Source organism: Cervus canadensis, chromosome 21 (assembly GCF_019320065.1).
Source record: "Cervus canadensis isolate Bull #8, Minnesota chromosome 21, ASM1932006v1, whole genome shotgun sequence".
Classification (NCBI taxonomy): Eukaryota; Metazoa; Chordata; class Mammalia; order Artiodactyla; family Cervidae; genus Cervus; species Cervus canadensis.
In genome coordinates, this window is record NC_057406.1 from 17,571,321 (window position 1) to 17,587,590 (window position 16,270).

Here is a 16,270-nt window from a genome sequence, read left to right on the forward strand (position 1 = left end):
ATGATGAAAAACTACAGAGTTGTGCATAAGGAAGAAAGAGCTTTATTAGGAGGAGAAAGCTGTGCTTGAGCCAATGAGTGTTATTTTAGCCTAAATTGTTAATCTTTCTGTGTGAAGATGTCAACACAACACAACCATGTAGACTTTATCCTAGTGCGGTTCTTAGGAATGATGAGAGTGAAAAAACATGAACAAATATTGTTTCAGGTTTTAAACATAAATTCTTATCTTGATAAGTTTTTTTTTTAACTTAGGTTGGAGAATTTTAATATCTGATACTCAGCCAAAAATTAAGCCAATAAAGGCACATAGGCATTTTGGTTTCCTGTTTACATGCCTCAGAATCAGGAAGTCGATTTGACTTTCAATAGATAATTTCCTTTCACTTCTACTTGCTTGTTATTTTTTCTCTCTAATGTTTCGTAAAGTACTCCCTGACTATCACAGTCCATAATGACCCTTGCCTTTTCTGTCTGGGTTTTATTTTCTCAGTTGGATGAGCAGCAGATTTTAGAACTCATTTTTCTTGTCCAATCCAACACTGGCCACATATTTTGTTTTTGTATTCTTAGGTGGTTGATGTCTTTTCTGTTCTGGTTGAGAAATAAAGGGTTTGTGGACCTTGAGAGAAAACATACATTCATGGCAAAAGGAGGTGAGGCATGAAGACTCCTGGAGGTGGTATGTTACAAACAGTCTTGGGAGCTGGCAAAGACTGGAACCACATGAACATCTTGCCAGTGGGTCTACACTGGTCAGTCACCTTAGAGAAGTCTGAGTTCAGACCAGGAATTGAGATCATTGTGTGTATGGGGGAGCAGTGGTGGGACAATGTTCCCTGTGGCAGGGAAAACCTGTCTTTTATTTGGTCTTTTAACTTAGACATTATTCTGCTGAATAAGACTGGCTCTAGGGCTGCAAAGTCTAAAGAAATCACTTTCTTCATTTTGTGACTGGAAATATCTCCAATTCTTTGAGAGGCACGTTCTGAATATGCATAATGAAAATCTACCTTCTCACTATTCTAAACTGATCATCTAGTGTTTTTGATTCACTGGAGTTGTGATGGAAGTGAAGCTCCTAAGGTTGCCTGTTTCTTTCTAGCAGCTATGGGATGAGGCTTGGCCAATCCACATCCATGTCTTCATCTCCCATTGTGCCTGAAGCTGTGATGTCATCATCTTCGTCACCTAGGAGGAGATAGAGCTGAGACACAGGATTCCATGTCCTCAGACCTCGATGGAGGAAGCTGCACATGAGGCCAGTTTATCCCCAAATGGTGTTCCTTGGCTCTATGCCCTGTTTTATATGCTCTTTATCTTTTTTCTCTTTGTCATGTTTTCTCCCTTTTTACTTGAGATAGACCAACATGTAAAGAAATGTAAGTGCCACAGTGGGCTCTAGGGCACAGGAAAATTATAGTAAGAGAATGTGTGTATGGAGAGAGGAGAAGTTATATATTATAATGTGGGGAACATGAGGGAAAATATTTACTCTTCTCTACTCTCCAAGGCCTCAATGACCCTGGGCTAAAGATCTTAGAATTACAATCTTCTATGTGATAGAAATACTTGCAGAACATGGGTCAGGACCGGGCTAAGCAGTCCACCAGGAATGTGAAAGATGAGGAAGTATCTGGGGCCATGCTTGAGCTTACATAATGCCCAGGTTTAAGGATACAAGGAACCCTGTGGAACTGGGAATATATGAAGGAATTTCCAGATGTTGTCTGACCCAGCATGCTTTGTCTTAGTCTTGCTCAAATGCAGGTTTACTCTGCACAATATTGTCCATAAGGATAAAGAAAATGATGACATGAAGATAGACCACCTAGGAAGACCAGGTAAGAATCCTTTGCCCTTCACCTTTGGGTTCATATGGCCATAGGCTGGCAGTCTAGTTACTTCCATGGTCCAGGTGCTAGACAGCTGAGGACACCAAACTCAAATCTGGCCTCAGTGAGACAGCCGCCTCATGTTCTACTAGCCCAAGACATCTGAGTCCTCTCTGGGGAGAACATTTTTCAACAGATGTCCAGTTCTGAACTCTTGCTAACTTCTCATTAACTTCGTAACAAATATAAATTTTTTTAAAAGTCTTTTTCTGATGTGAACCACTTTTAAAGTTCTTATTGAATTTGTTACAATATTACTTCTGTTTCACATTTTGGTTTTTTGGCTCTGAGGTATGTGAAATCTTAACTCCCAGACCAGGGATCAAACCCATACCCCCTGCCTTAGAAGGTGAAGTCTTAAACCACTGGGCCACCAGGGAAGTCCCAAAATAGGCTTCTTATTTAGGAGCTCCTGTAGGTGAAAAGATTTCTCTTTTCTTATTGACATTTGGGATGTTCCTCATCTTATCAAGGTTCCCTCTCAAGTGACTCAGTGACTAAGTTACCTTTGTTTGTTTGTTTTTTATGCTAGACAATGAAAAACAAAGTGCCTCATCTCCAGGCACTTGCTATAAAGTTGTCTTTGTGGTAAGGATAAGTGGTAAGATAGATCATCATATGAACACCCTGAGGAGACTGAAAGTCCATTTTTCTAGGAAACATTCTGACCACCTGTTGACCATAATTCCTGCAGCTTGTGTATGTCAAGTGACCTGCCTCTCCAGAAAAGTTTCTGTTTTATGGCTCCCTTGTGACATCATTGAGAGATGACATCCTGGATTCTTGGGTTCCCTGAATCCACCATGTCACTCCCTCAACATTGTCACATTAATGTCAGATACTCTGTCACATTAATGTCAGATACTGTCAGATACTCTGACCAGGTTTCCCTCACACAATATTTAAATGCCTAGTCTGTAAAAGACTATTGAGTTGCTTTGAGGTAAAATAAAGTAGATCATGGTTTTTCATTGTCAACAACCAGAATGTCTAGCTCAACACTGCCATTATGTAACTTGAGAATATATAATTAATTATTGTAGTTGGACATGTTTGGGCTTCCCAGGTGGTGCAGTGGTAAAGAATCCACCTGCCAAGGCAGGAGACACAGGAGAAGTGGATTTGATCCTTGGGTTGGGAAGCTCTCCTGAAGGAGGAAATGGTAACTCACTCCAGTACTCTTGCCTGGAAAATTTCATAGACAGATGAGCCTAGAGGGCTACAGTCCATGAGGTCCCGAAGAGTTAGACATGATTGAGTCATACTAAGCACACACACAGTTGGAAAAATTTGAGTGAATTGCCCCAAACTTCACATGAAGTCACTGTAACACAGTCATCTATACAAATGTCTCCACTTCCCTAATCCATGATCCACTTCACCACTGCCAGTGTCCTTGAGACCCTTGTCTGCCTTTAGAGTCCAAAGTCAGCACACAAAATTCCCTAGGTGATGTCGAATGAGCAGCTTTGTCTGACATGGTTCCTTTTCCATTGCTGAGTGAAGGAGTGTCTCTCTCATGGAGGGGTACAGGTTTGTCAGCTAAGGCTCTCTAAGGGACTGAGGAAAGTACAGCTATCTTTTCTGATGTTAGAAAATCTGAGTGGGTTTCTATCTCTCTCATACATCAAGTCTGCCCTTTTTAAAACATTTCTGTCATTTCTATGTCCTCATAGAGGCTGGGTAAATCGTGTGTTCTGTGGTTACACCCCCCTTCCGCCTCCATTCTCAGTCACTGATGCATGCATGCTGACCGTATTTCTCAGACTTTTATGACCATATTTCTCAGACTTGAATATTAGTTCCATGGACTGTCCGTCGATTTTTGCATTAATTCTGTATGGAAAATTGGTGAGATGCCACAATATGAACATTTTTGTGACATTTCTTACTTTATGATAACTATTGCCCCTAATATACTAGGTTGACCTCCCTTACAAATATATAGTTTCTTGGATTAAATGGGGTGCAGATTTCTTTAGAGGCTCAGAGAGCCTTATGAGAACTGAGGTAACAAATATCAGTTATAATATCTTTAATTAGCAGATTAGAAAGCACTGGGAAGACCCAGAGGGATCGGGTGGAGAGGGAGGTGGGAAGGGGGATCAGGATGGGGAACACATGTAAATCCATGGCTGATTCATGTCAATGTATGACAAAAACCACTACAATATTGTAAAGTAATTAGCCTCCAACTAATAAAAATAAATGGAAAAAAAATTTTTTAAAAAGAAAGCTGTTGCTTTTGCTGTGTAAGGTGAAAAGTTGTGAGCCTTCTGGTGAAGACTTTTTTATAGCTCACATGGCAACTCCTATTATATAACAATTATTATAAAGTTTGGGATTATCTGCACAGATATTTAAAGAATTGGGACAAGTCACAAGGAAATGGTCAGTCTGTCACTGAGGGATGACTATGACAGTTTTAGAGCTATGCTTTCCTCTCTCCCATTTCTGGTATATTCACCTTGAGAAATAATCCTTTCTTGTGACAACTTTTCCCCAGACTCTGGGCCAAGAGTCATAAAGTCCAGTCCTGATATTAATTTCCCAGTTAAATGCTTTCTTCTCTACAGTCACCCTCTGTGTTTTTTCAGTCTTCTAATTTTACTGAGGGTTTCAATGGCTAAATCAAAGATTTCTCTTGATAAATGTCACATTGCACTTAAAAATATGTGGGCTACTTTCAAATATCTTTTGATAACTGATTTCTAACATAATTCCACAGTGATAAGAGAACAGATGCTATATGATTTCAATATCTTTAGAGCATAAAATTTTTACATCTTGTTTTCTGTCCCTGGATATGTTTCCAGTGTCTCTTAGTTTATAGTCTATGGGAACTTGGATAGAATTTACAGCTTTGTGTTGTGTGAAAATTGTATAAATCTTAATTATGTTGAATTGTTCATAGTGCTTCTCAGGTCTACTATATCTTTCTACTTCTCTGTATATTCTTTCTATTAGCTTTTGAGAGTTTGATATTGAACCTCCAACTAAAAAATCTTAATTTATCTACTTAAAGTTATGTCCTTTCAGAATGGTTCTGAGTGTTTGATGTACAGAAATGTTTACAGTCTGCCTCTCTTCCATTGTTCCTGCTCTCTAAAACGGATGTTATCATTCTTCTGGTTCACAGGCATGATCAAGCAATTTTCTTCTCGTTTCAGGCTGTCCCCTGGAGTCACCAAGGACAGAAGTTCTTGGAGGGAAGGAAGATGAGATAAGAGGAGATCCCCCACTGTTTGTGAGGATAGCAAAACAGCCCAGGGATTCCGAAACTGAGATCTGTTCCCCTGGACCATCCGTTTGATGAGAGAGGCTAAGGTTGTAAGGAGTCCTGTGACATCATATCCCAGATGGGAGAGGTCTTCAGAGACCCTCATTGCCTGTGTTTATACTGGGGAAAAAAGATAATAAATAATAAATATTGTGAGACTCTCAGAAAAGTTCTGTGCTACCAGGAATTTTTTGTTGAACTTATTCCTTCTTGTTCTCAATCACTTTTACTCAACTTAAATCTCAAGCAAATTTCCTGTTTCCAGGGAAAAATCCTAGGTGGATTACTTATGTTGTCTTATTCTCCTAAAGCAACATATACAGTAATTCTTACAGGGGCAGAAAAACTCGTGGTCCCTGTGAGACTCAGCAGTCACTTAATCCAGGAGAACAGCTGAGACTTTTCTCTCTCTGTCTAAGATAATCACACTGCAAACTTATCTGAACTTTCTGAAATGTTCTGCCCATGTTGCATTTTTTTTCTTGTATCACTGGTATGCTCCTCACCCATCTGAGCATGGAACACAATTTCACTGAGATGCAGAGAAGGAATTTCTATAGATTTTCTTTTTCTACTGGAAGCCTTATGACCCCCAAACATGTCTTCATTGTTATCAAGTGAAACTAATTTTTATCTCTCCTCTCCCACATTAGGTTTTCTTTTCATGTAAGTTCCTACACATAATTTTCCTCATCTTTACATATCATGTTTACCCCTCTGTTCTTAACCAAATGCAATATGTTTGTTCTAATGAGTCATTAAGGCATCCACTAGGAATCTCTAGTTGGAAAAGCATATAAGGAACCTGGAGGAGGGTGGGGACAAGAGGGGTGGAGAGAGACAGAGACAGAGAGACATGGAAGGAGAGAAAGGATGAGGGAGATGTGGACAAAAGGAGGAGGAGGAGGAAGAGATGGAGGAAGGAGACAGAGAAAGAGGGAGGAGTTGAAGGAGGGGAGATTAGAGGAGTGGAAGGGAGAAGAGAGATATCTGAACTGAAAACATGGAAAGGGTGGTTTTGAGATGATAGAAACAATAAGTAGAAATATTAAAGAAAAATCTGGTGCTGCCTTTCAGAACAGTTAGGTGAGAAATTTCTACATCGAATGGAAAGTTAAAATAGTCTGGAAAAGTACCTTCATTGTCTAATAATTACAATAATTTGTGATAAGGAGTTGCTGAAATCACTATTCACTTTGGTGTTTGTAAAACTGTATGGATGTCTATTAAGATGACATTCAAAATGTCCGTGGGATGTTGGTCTTTTCTGTCTGCATCTGTATTTTGGGTGGTGTGTGTCCCTTCCTATGTCTGAATATTCTTTCCCTTCATAGGCGCTTCTGCAGTTTCTGGGAACACATTTCTTCTTTTTTATTTTCTATTTAATTTTTAGTGTTTTCTTTTTAATAAGTTATTTATTAAATTTGATTGATTTTTCTTAATAGTTTGTTTTTTAAAGTTTTAAATAATTTTTCTTTTCTTTAGGCCTGTGCATGTCTTTTCTAGTTCTGTTTCCAAAGTTTCTGATAATTTCTTAGTATAATTTCTTTTGGGCTTTCCTCATGAGTCAGTGGTAAAGAACCCATCTGCCCATTCAGGAGACAGGGGTTCAGTCCCTGGGTTGGGAAGATCCCCTGGAGTAGGAAACGGCAACCCACTTTAGTATTCTTGCCTTGGAAATCCCATGGACAGAAGAGCCTTGTGGGCTACAGTTCATGCAGTCACAAAAGAGTCATACATGACATATCAACTAAACATTAGGTTAATTTCTTTCTCTCTCTCTTTCTCGTTGATCTACAAGCCCAACAAATTCCTTCCAAGTGTTTTATTTTATTCCTTGTTGTTTTATTATTCATGATTCAATATTTTGGAATGAGAGGATACAACTCTAAAACCTGGTTGCCTGCTCCTGAAATGTAATTCTTCTAAGAGTTAAGTGAATTCAAGGAGACCCAAGGTTCTAAAATCAGATAGACCTCCAAGTATTTAGTGCAGGAAGTGGTTACTACAGGAAATCATGTACTTACAAAATCCTCATCAGGAAGCTTCAAAAAAACCCCAGGAAACCACTTCTAAAGGATGCTGCAACACCAAGGTTAGCAATTTTCAGGCAAATGCAAACACTCCTGCAAAACTAAATCTCCCTAAATGGGAGAATCTATCACCGGTGGAATTTAGCTCAGCTTCCTCCTGTAAGGGATTATGGAAAATGTAGTTCTCAGTCTTCCAGCCCCGGGCCATTTAGAGCGCCTAAAGAGCCAGAAATCATAACCAACTGATAAGAGGAAATGCAGCTCTGATGCCTGTATAGTGCCAAGGGGAGCTCTCTGCTTACCTTCAGCAGAAAATCTAGTCATCACAGCACAGGAGTCCTCTGCTGCTGCTGCTGCTGCTATCCTCTGGCTACTTCTATTTCTTTTCTTCACAGGGATTCTTCAGAGTGCTGGGGCAAGAGGGCTAAACACATCACATACTATCCTGAGAGTTCATCCTTTTAGAAGATAATTCCAAGAATGGAAACCAACCTCTTATCTTTCTAAAACATACTACAATTGCAATAGTTTTCCATGTTTTCTCCAAATCTTGGTTACTTAAAATTCCATATCTTCATGTGTGGGAAATCAACATTCTAGACTTAATTTTATTCCCAGGAAGTTATTGCTTTTCTAAGATGTTCCCTGGCAAGGAACATGCCTGATTTATTTATTTAAAAATAAGCATTTTTACCCAGTCTCTGGGACCTAAATTTCGGGTCCACAATCCATGCTCTAGATAGTTAAAAGCATCAAACATCATGCACAAAGGTAACCCCAGTGGGACCACTTTCTCATGTTATGCACGGGACTTCCCCTTCCTCTCAGCTAAGCCTGAGCCTTTGGGAAGAACATTTATCAAGTTTATGGTTCATTCTGAGCTCTCATGAGTTCCTGTAAGCGGAAATGTTTCTCCTTTTTGTCCGTTTCTGTGATGTTCCTCTTTCTACTAAAAGTGCCTTTCAACTGACTCTGATAAAATCTTCATGTTACATGCTAAACAGTAAAAGTAAAGGGACCATGAATCTTTTCCAGTCAGTGGTTATGAATTTGATTTTGAAATAGGAATATGGATAAAAGGACCCAAGCATTTGTAGAGATGAGATAAGCAATACATGTTTAGTAGAAACTGTACTTCCAATTTTGGCTTTTGATTTTTTCCTGGGCTGGTGATAACGCTCAGTTACTCTTGTGGTGCTGGGCAGTGGCAGGAGTGAGACACACCCTCCAGTCACACCACCACAAAGGTGAACAACCATTCTGCATCCAGCCAACCACTCCAATTTTTTGTTCTCAAGTGCAACGGTAAATGAATTATGTGAGATATTCAGCACTATAAAATAGACTCTGGGTTAGATGATTTGACCTAACTGTAGGCTAATGTAAGTGTTCTGTGAACATTTAAAGAAAGCTAGGCTAAACCACCATGTTCAGAGGTTAAGAGTATTAAATGCATTTCTATTCAGGACAATTTCAATTTACAGATGGGTTTATCAGGAGGTTAAGCCATTGAAGGGCTTCCCAGGTGGCTCAGTGGTACAGAATCCATGTGCCAATGCAGGAGATGCAGGAGACAAGGGCTCAATCCCTGAGTCTGGAAGATCCCCTGGAGAAGGAAATGGCAACCCACTCCAGTATTCTTGCCTGGAAAATCCCATGTACAGAGGAGCCTGGTGGGCTGCAGTCCATGGGTTCACAGAGTCAGACACTACTGATCAACTGAGCACACGTGCACGCACACACACATACACACTCAAGGCCATTGAAAGCTGAGGAAGATGTGCCTTTGAAATTGAAAAAAGATACAAGAGAAATGGAAAATGAGCCAAATGTCATGATTTTACAAGATAGTTGCTTTGAAGCCCTAAGTGCTAGAAAAGGGTGCATGCAGTACTCAAATAAAATCAAATTGCATCTAACACTTGGATATTCAAGTTAATAGACTCTAAACAGCCTTGAATCACTTTCAGTTCCATTCAGTCATTCAGTCATGTCCGACTCTTTGTGACCCCATGGACTGCAGCATGCCAGGCTTCCCTGTCCATCACCAACTTCTGGAGCTTGCTCAAACTCATGTCCATCGAGTCACTGATGCCATCCAACCATCTTATCCTCTGTCGTCCCCTTCTCTTCCTGGCTTCAGTCTTTCCCAGCATCAGGGTCTTTTCCAATAAGTCAGTTCTTCACATCAGGTGGCCAAAGTATTGGAGCTTCAGCTTCAGCATCAGTCCTTCCAATGAATATTCAGGACTGATTTCCTTTAGGATTGACTGGTTGGATCTCCTTGCAGTCCAAGGGACTCTCAAGAGTCTTCTCCAATACCACAGTTCAAAAGCATCAATTCACTATAAGTCTTTCTTTACATGTTATCCTTTCCTTATGTTAATATGTTACATGGGTAAGTGATTTTTAGTAAAATATAAACTTTCATTATAAGGTGTATATATATATACATATATATATATATGTGTGTGTGTATATATATGACATAATTAATGCATTCATTTCAGCTTAGTTATGCTGCCCTAAAAAATGAGATTTTGTAGCCCCACCAGGATTTCCTGTGCAATTTTTGTCAGTGACCAGAATTACAGTGACAGAAAGCAATGAAAGAACTCATGAGAGTCATGTGTTGTAAACATAACCATATGTTATTAACAAACCCTTCAATAGTCACTCTTTCCTTTCCCTGACAAGTTTTCCAGGTGGCTCAGTGGTAAAGAACCTGCCTGCAGTGCAGGAGACACAGGAGACATGGGTTCAATCCCTGGGCCAGGAAGATCCCCTGGAGAAGGAAATGGCAACCCACTCCAGTATTCTTGCCTGAAGAATCCCACGGACAGAGAGCCTGGCGGGCTTACAGTCATAGGGTCACAAAGAGTCGGACACAATGGAAGCGATTTAGCACACAGCACAGTAAGAAGAAAATTACTTTTTAAACTAAACTAGAAAAAGATATAAGTAAATAAGAACACTGTCAGATGAAAAAACATCACATTGTATTTATGAAACTCTAAAAGTCAGAAAGCTCGTTCAGAAATTCTTAGAATCAAAAATAAGGAGTTAAGACAAATTCAAATCAGCAATATTCTTTTTTACTTAATACCCTTGAAAATCTTATCTACAACTTTTTAGTCATCACATTCACCAAATTAATTTTTTAAAATTCAGCAGCAGTCTTTTGAATATCAGGAGACAAAGGACTGTATTGCAATCTTCAGTGTTGATCCTTGCTCACTTAACAGTCCAGGTCTTTGTCAAGCTGGCTGAACTAAAGACACAAATAGAATAATGTTACTTTTCTCTTCATATGCACATGCACACATGTAGAAGAATTACATTATCATTTAATATAATGTATTATATTACATCTGTCCCTCTCTCACACACACACACTCATTTGCTTACTTACTCACGTATATTAAAAAACCATACTACTTTCCCAAACAGAAAACTTAAATGCAATGCTCTTCAAACTTCAGTGTGCTTAAGAATTATTTCTACTCCAGAGAACTACAGTACAGAAAGGCCATTTTAAAATGCACCTTAGTGTGATTCTGAAGCAGTGACTTAGTAGCGATTACTCTTTAAGGAAAAAGTTGTTTGTTATCTATTATTTATTTATTATTTGTTACTATTTATTTATGAGATAAATATCATTTATCAGAATAATACTCATATGTTTGACATTGCTAACCAAAAGTCATTCATAGGCCTCAGTTTACAATCTGTTAGAATTTTTAATTGTTAATTTACTTGTACACACACGATAGTTTTAGAAATGCAAACATTATGTTTAGTTGTACTCAGTAACATGAACACAATAGTGGAATGATGTTATTAAATTTTGAGCATGATTTTTTCTTTTTTAGCTGGCTGCACCATAACTTTTCTAGCCACTACTACCCCACTGATTGGCATTCACTTTGTTTCTAGCTCTGGGGCAGTACTAAAAAGGCTGCTAAAGGGAATTCTTGTATATTTGTTCTTATATATTAAAAGCTTTATCTATATGAAAGAAATTTTTAGGGGGTAGAATTGTTGGGTCAAAAGATCTGGGAAGCATGTTTTTTTTTTTTTTTTCAAATTAATGAAAGTTTTTAAGTTTCTCTCTCATAAGGCACCTTTTGTTTCCAACAGCAACATTTGAAATTACATTTTTCTCTGTATTCCCACCAACAAGAAACATTGGTGCTGCTTTAAGTTTTTGTTGGTCTGATTTATATAAAGAATAGCTCATTGTTAATCATACTTTGAATTGCCCAGACACATTGTGAGCATTTTAAAATTAATAGTCATTTAAAATTCACTTTGTGAGAACTGCTTTTTTCATACCTTTGCCCAATCATTTATTACATGCTTTGTCTTGACAATTGCTTCTTATATATGCTGCTGCTTAGTTGCTAAGTTGTGTCCGACTCTTCACATGGACTGTAGCCTGCCATGCTCCTCTGTCCATGGGATTTCCCAGGCAAGAATACTGGAGTGGGTTGCCATTTCCTTCTCCAGGGTATCTTCCCAACCCAGGGATTAACTCGAGTCTCCTGCTTAGCAGGTGGATTCTCTACTACTGAGCCACCTGAGAAGTCTTTTATATATATATATATATTATGATACTATATATATATTGTATACATATATTAACACTTTATCCTGTATACAGTTTATGACAACTCTATGTTTATGTGTCTATAAGCATGATATTAACATTTTACGTTTACATACTTTTAAGAAGTCTTTTATTCTTAGTCTCACTCTGTATTTCTCATATGCCATATAAAATATCTCTACAAAAACCCATACTTCTGCTATATATCATTCCAGAGGAATAGTCCTCCAAAAATTGTTTAACAAAATAGAAAATGCACCCACTAATTCATTTTACCATCTTTTCTTTTTTATGTATGACAACAAATTTCTTGCCTTATTCACTTTTTTCTTTTGTTCCATTTTTCTTATGAAAAGAAATTATAAAAGCAAATCTGATTATATCTTGCCTGAACTTAATCTTCCAAAGCCCACCACCTCCCTGAAATAAAATATGAATAGGAAACACAACAGATAAGACCATTTGTTATTGGGCTCTATGCAGCCTTTCCTGTCTAGACACTCATCACATCCTTCCCCTGACACGGCCTCTCTGTACATCCACACAGAAACTGTGAGATCTTTCATCAAATAGCCATGTCTTTGTCAATAGTATATTTTATCTCTGCATCTTCAGTGCTCAGGACACCACTTGTCACCAAACGTATTTTCAATGTTTTTGAACGAAAAGCTTACCACTCCCCAAAGGTGTGATTCTCTTTTATGCCACATTTTAAAATTTATTTTTATTGGAGTATAGCTGTTTACAATGTTGTGTTTGTTTCTATCGTACAGTGAATCAGCTTTATGTATACACATATCCCCCTTTTTTTTTTTTTAGATTTCCTTCCCATTTAGGTCACCACAGAGCACTGAGCAGAGTTCCCTGTGCTACACAGTCAGTTCTCATTATCCACTTTATACATGGTATCAACAGTGTATACTGGTCAATCCCAATTTCCCAATTCATCCCACCCTCCTTTCCCTGCTCCGCCCCCCCATGCCACACTTTGTACATGCCATGTCTTTTCCCTAGAATGGCCCATCTTTCAGTCACCAGATGTTAAACTTGATCATCACATCTTCACAATCTCTCCAAACTCTTAGGCAAGCTTTCCATACACCTATAGTATCTTTCACTATCTTCATCCTAGCATGCATTATACACCTGTACACACGTGTTGTCTCTTTTCTGAAATAACTCCTATAATATCTTTAGAAGAGTTATTCATATTTACTTCCCCAGCTTCTCCTTAGCAACATAATAAACCACTGTTATTGCTTAAGATATAGGTAACTAACAGACGGACAAGAGCCATTTATAAAAATTTGTTACAGGGACTCGCGTGGTGGCATAGTGGATAAGAATCCGCCTGCCCATGCAGGGGACACGGGTTCCATCCCTGATCTGGGAAGATCCCACATGCTATGGAGCAGCTAAGCCCACATGTCACAACCACTGAGCCCGCATGCTGCAACTACTGAAGCCTGTGCATCCTAGAGCCTGAGCTCTGCAACAAGAGAAGCCACCACAGTGAGAAGCTGTGTACTGCAGTGAAGAGTAGCCCCCACTTCCGGCAACTAGAGAAAGCCTGCGCAAAGCAATGAAGACTTGGCACAGCCAAAAATAAATGAATAAATAAAATTAATTTCTTAAAAAACTGTTGCATATTCTGAATATACATATAAACATAAACATATATGGACATACATGTGTATATACACTCTTCCTTCTTAATACCAGAGGCATTCTCAAAAGGAATGTAACTGTTTTGAACAACGATGAATAAATTCTTCTTACCTCACCAGGTTACAATTCCCTTTTTCTTCTTTCATTGTACGTCAAAGTGATCTTTTTCATCCAAAAATAGAAAGAGATTTAGACACAGAAATTAGTCCAGCAACATTAAAACCATCTTACCCATTGGAATTTTCTGAAAGGAAAAAAATAATTACTGGAAAATAAATCAGACCTCCCCCTAATGTGCCTCAGAAGCTCTTTGAACATTTAAAAACACTGTTCACAATTAGGAAGGCAAACAGTGTCAATTAAGAGGCACAGAAAGTCTTTCCCATGTCTTATATATATTTCTTTGAGTTAGTTTTGGCAAATACCAATTCCTTTGCACTGAAAAAGTGAGGCAGATCGCTCTCAGATGGTAAGGAATATTGAGAAGGCATTGAGTCTTCATAAAGTGGTATTGGGTTTTTTTAAAATGTTTATCATTACTGTATCATATTGTATTGCACTGTATTTTTTAGCCACAGGGCATGCAGGATATTAGTTCTGGGATCCAACGCATGCCCCCTGCTGTGGAAGCACCGAGTCTTAACCACTGGACCACCAGGGAAGTCCTTGGGATATTTTTTGCAACCCAGCAGAGTTATGCTTCCTAGAGGCAGAATTAGTGCTCTGGTGCTAAACAGAAGTCAGAGAATAAAGAAAGAAGCTTTATGTAACGGGAAATTAGGCTAGTCCCATGAATAGGAATGGCTTCTGATGGGATAAAGACATAGAAAGCTTAAACTTTCAGAAAAATGTAAGTTAGAGAAAGGAATGTAACAGAAAGTGAAAATGGAAGAAATTATGAAAGAGAGATGAAATGTTTCATCTTTCGAAGGTTAGTTTCTGTTTTAATATAAAGATGTGCAAGTCATAATATTCTACAACGCAGATCCTCTGTCAGAAATTATCATGGACCTCTTAGCCAGAGGTCTTCATGATTGCAATTTCTATCAATAATGAATATTTATTCATTATTAAATATTCAATAATGAATATTTCTAAGAATAATGCTTAGTTCATTCCTGCCTTTCTTCCTTTTGTGCATCACAGGCTTCCTATTATGTTTGAGATTTCTTTCCACTACTATGTGAAGTAGAATGCCTCTCAGCCTCAGCTGCAGTTACCAGTCTGAACCCCAGGGCTATGGACCCTCTAGGAAGCCACAGACCTGAGGAATTATATAGGTTCAGATCATCTGCTTTCAGGCAAGAATTCATCTCCCGGTATTGAATTTCATGGACAGAGTTCTCTCCTCTTGAGGAAACTGACAAAAGAGGTCATAGGTTAGGAGTCAGAGGGGCATAATAAAACATTCCCTCCCTATGTGTGCTTTTTCCCAGCAGTGCAAACACATCCAATCATCACCTAAGCGCTTGTCCTGTTTCCATTCTCTTCTACTGTCAAGCTTCACCCTTGTGATGCCACAAACACAAATGCAATAGCAATGAAACTAAACCAGTTATCCAATTGCCATCTTATTACAACCCAGTTTCCTCTCCCAAGGCAGTCAGCATTCTTACATAATTCACTGGAGATTTGTCTAAAATCTTTATAAAACTTATCCTTTCCTGTTCATTCTCACTATAAAGTCTTTTTCATCTTTCATCTCAACTATTTCAAAATCCTATCTTTGTCAATAATGTGGTTCGCTTTCACCCCTCAGATGTCCAAACAGAACTTTCTAAGAGCCTGCCTGAGTACTCTGTCCACTATACCATACTTTAATGACTGTTAATCTTCTTACCAGGCAATACAGAACTTCACTACTTGTTTCTTCCCCTTTCTTCAGCCTCATCAGGAACTTCTGTCCTTGAACTCACCTTTTACTTACCCCCACCAAAACACCAAATGTGCCATCTTTTAAGCTTCTCTACACTTGTAAATATTTTTTTCTCTCCCTGAAATGTACCTCACTAAGTTCTTTGCTCTATATCTTCAGAATTTGTCTCAAAATCTCCTAGAAGCCTCCGATACTCCCTTTTCAGTTAATTAATTTATTCCCTGGGCCTCCTTTGTTCTTTATTCATGTTACTATATAATAATACATTGCAATTTATTTGTTTACATATATCTCTCTTTGGCTAGACTGGAAATTACATAAAGATAAGAACATTGGATTATCCATGTCGGAATCATCTTCAGAAGCTAGCACGTTGCTTAACAGAACAGTAAATTTAGTAATAAATATAGAGTAAGAGCAAATAAATGTTTGGGCAATAAAGGATTCATCCAGAACCACACAAGCATACTCATTCTAAATGATCGATTCTATAACATCCCAATTAAAGATGTAGATACACGATTTGCTGTTGTTTTTAGTTGCTAAGTCGTACCTGACTCTTTTGCAACTCCATGGACTACAGCCTGCTAGGCTCCTCTGTCCATTGAAATTTCCAGGCAAGAATCCTGGAGTGGATTGCTGTTTCCTTTTCCAGGGGGTCTTCCTGACCCAGGGATTGAACCCTCCTCTCCTGCATTGGCAGGGGGATTCTTTACCACTGAGCCACCAGGGAAGCCCATAGTTACATTATAATAATCATCAATATGAGCAGTGCCCCTTTTCTTCTCTGAACTTTTGTTTCTTCTTTTGGGGAAACTGCTTGAATCTCTTCTAGGTTTCCTCTTTCTGGCCATTTGATACTTGAATCTAACTTTTTTATTGTTGTATTATTCCAAGAAACTTCCTATGC

At 38.5% G+C, this 16,270-nt stretch overlaps 1 protein-coding gene and 1 long non-coding RNA gene across 3 annotated transcripts in view; one reads left to right on the top strand and one right to left on the bottom strand.

Annotated features, from left to right (window-relative positions):
- LOC122423128 overlaps positions 1–16,270 on the bottom strand; it is a 168,744-nt gene that overhangs the window by 124,653 nt on the left and 27,821 nt on the right. Inside the window, exon 15 of the mRNA XM_043439908.1 lies at positions 14,705–14,844. Coding sequence (XP_043295843.1) covers positions 14,705–14,844 — 140 coding nt within the window. The remainder of the gene's footprint in view (positions 1–14,704; positions 14,845–16,270) is intronic.
- Positions 401–5,343, top strand: LOC122423348. 2 transcript variants are annotated; one of them, XR_006264129.1, is made up of 3 exons: positions 401–655; positions 1,105–1,843; positions 5,065–5,343. It is a non-coding gene; the product is annotated as an uncharacterized LOC122423348 (long non-coding RNA). The 2 variants fall into 2 exon arrangements; XR_006264128.1 differs by having other exon boundaries at positions 1,108–1,843.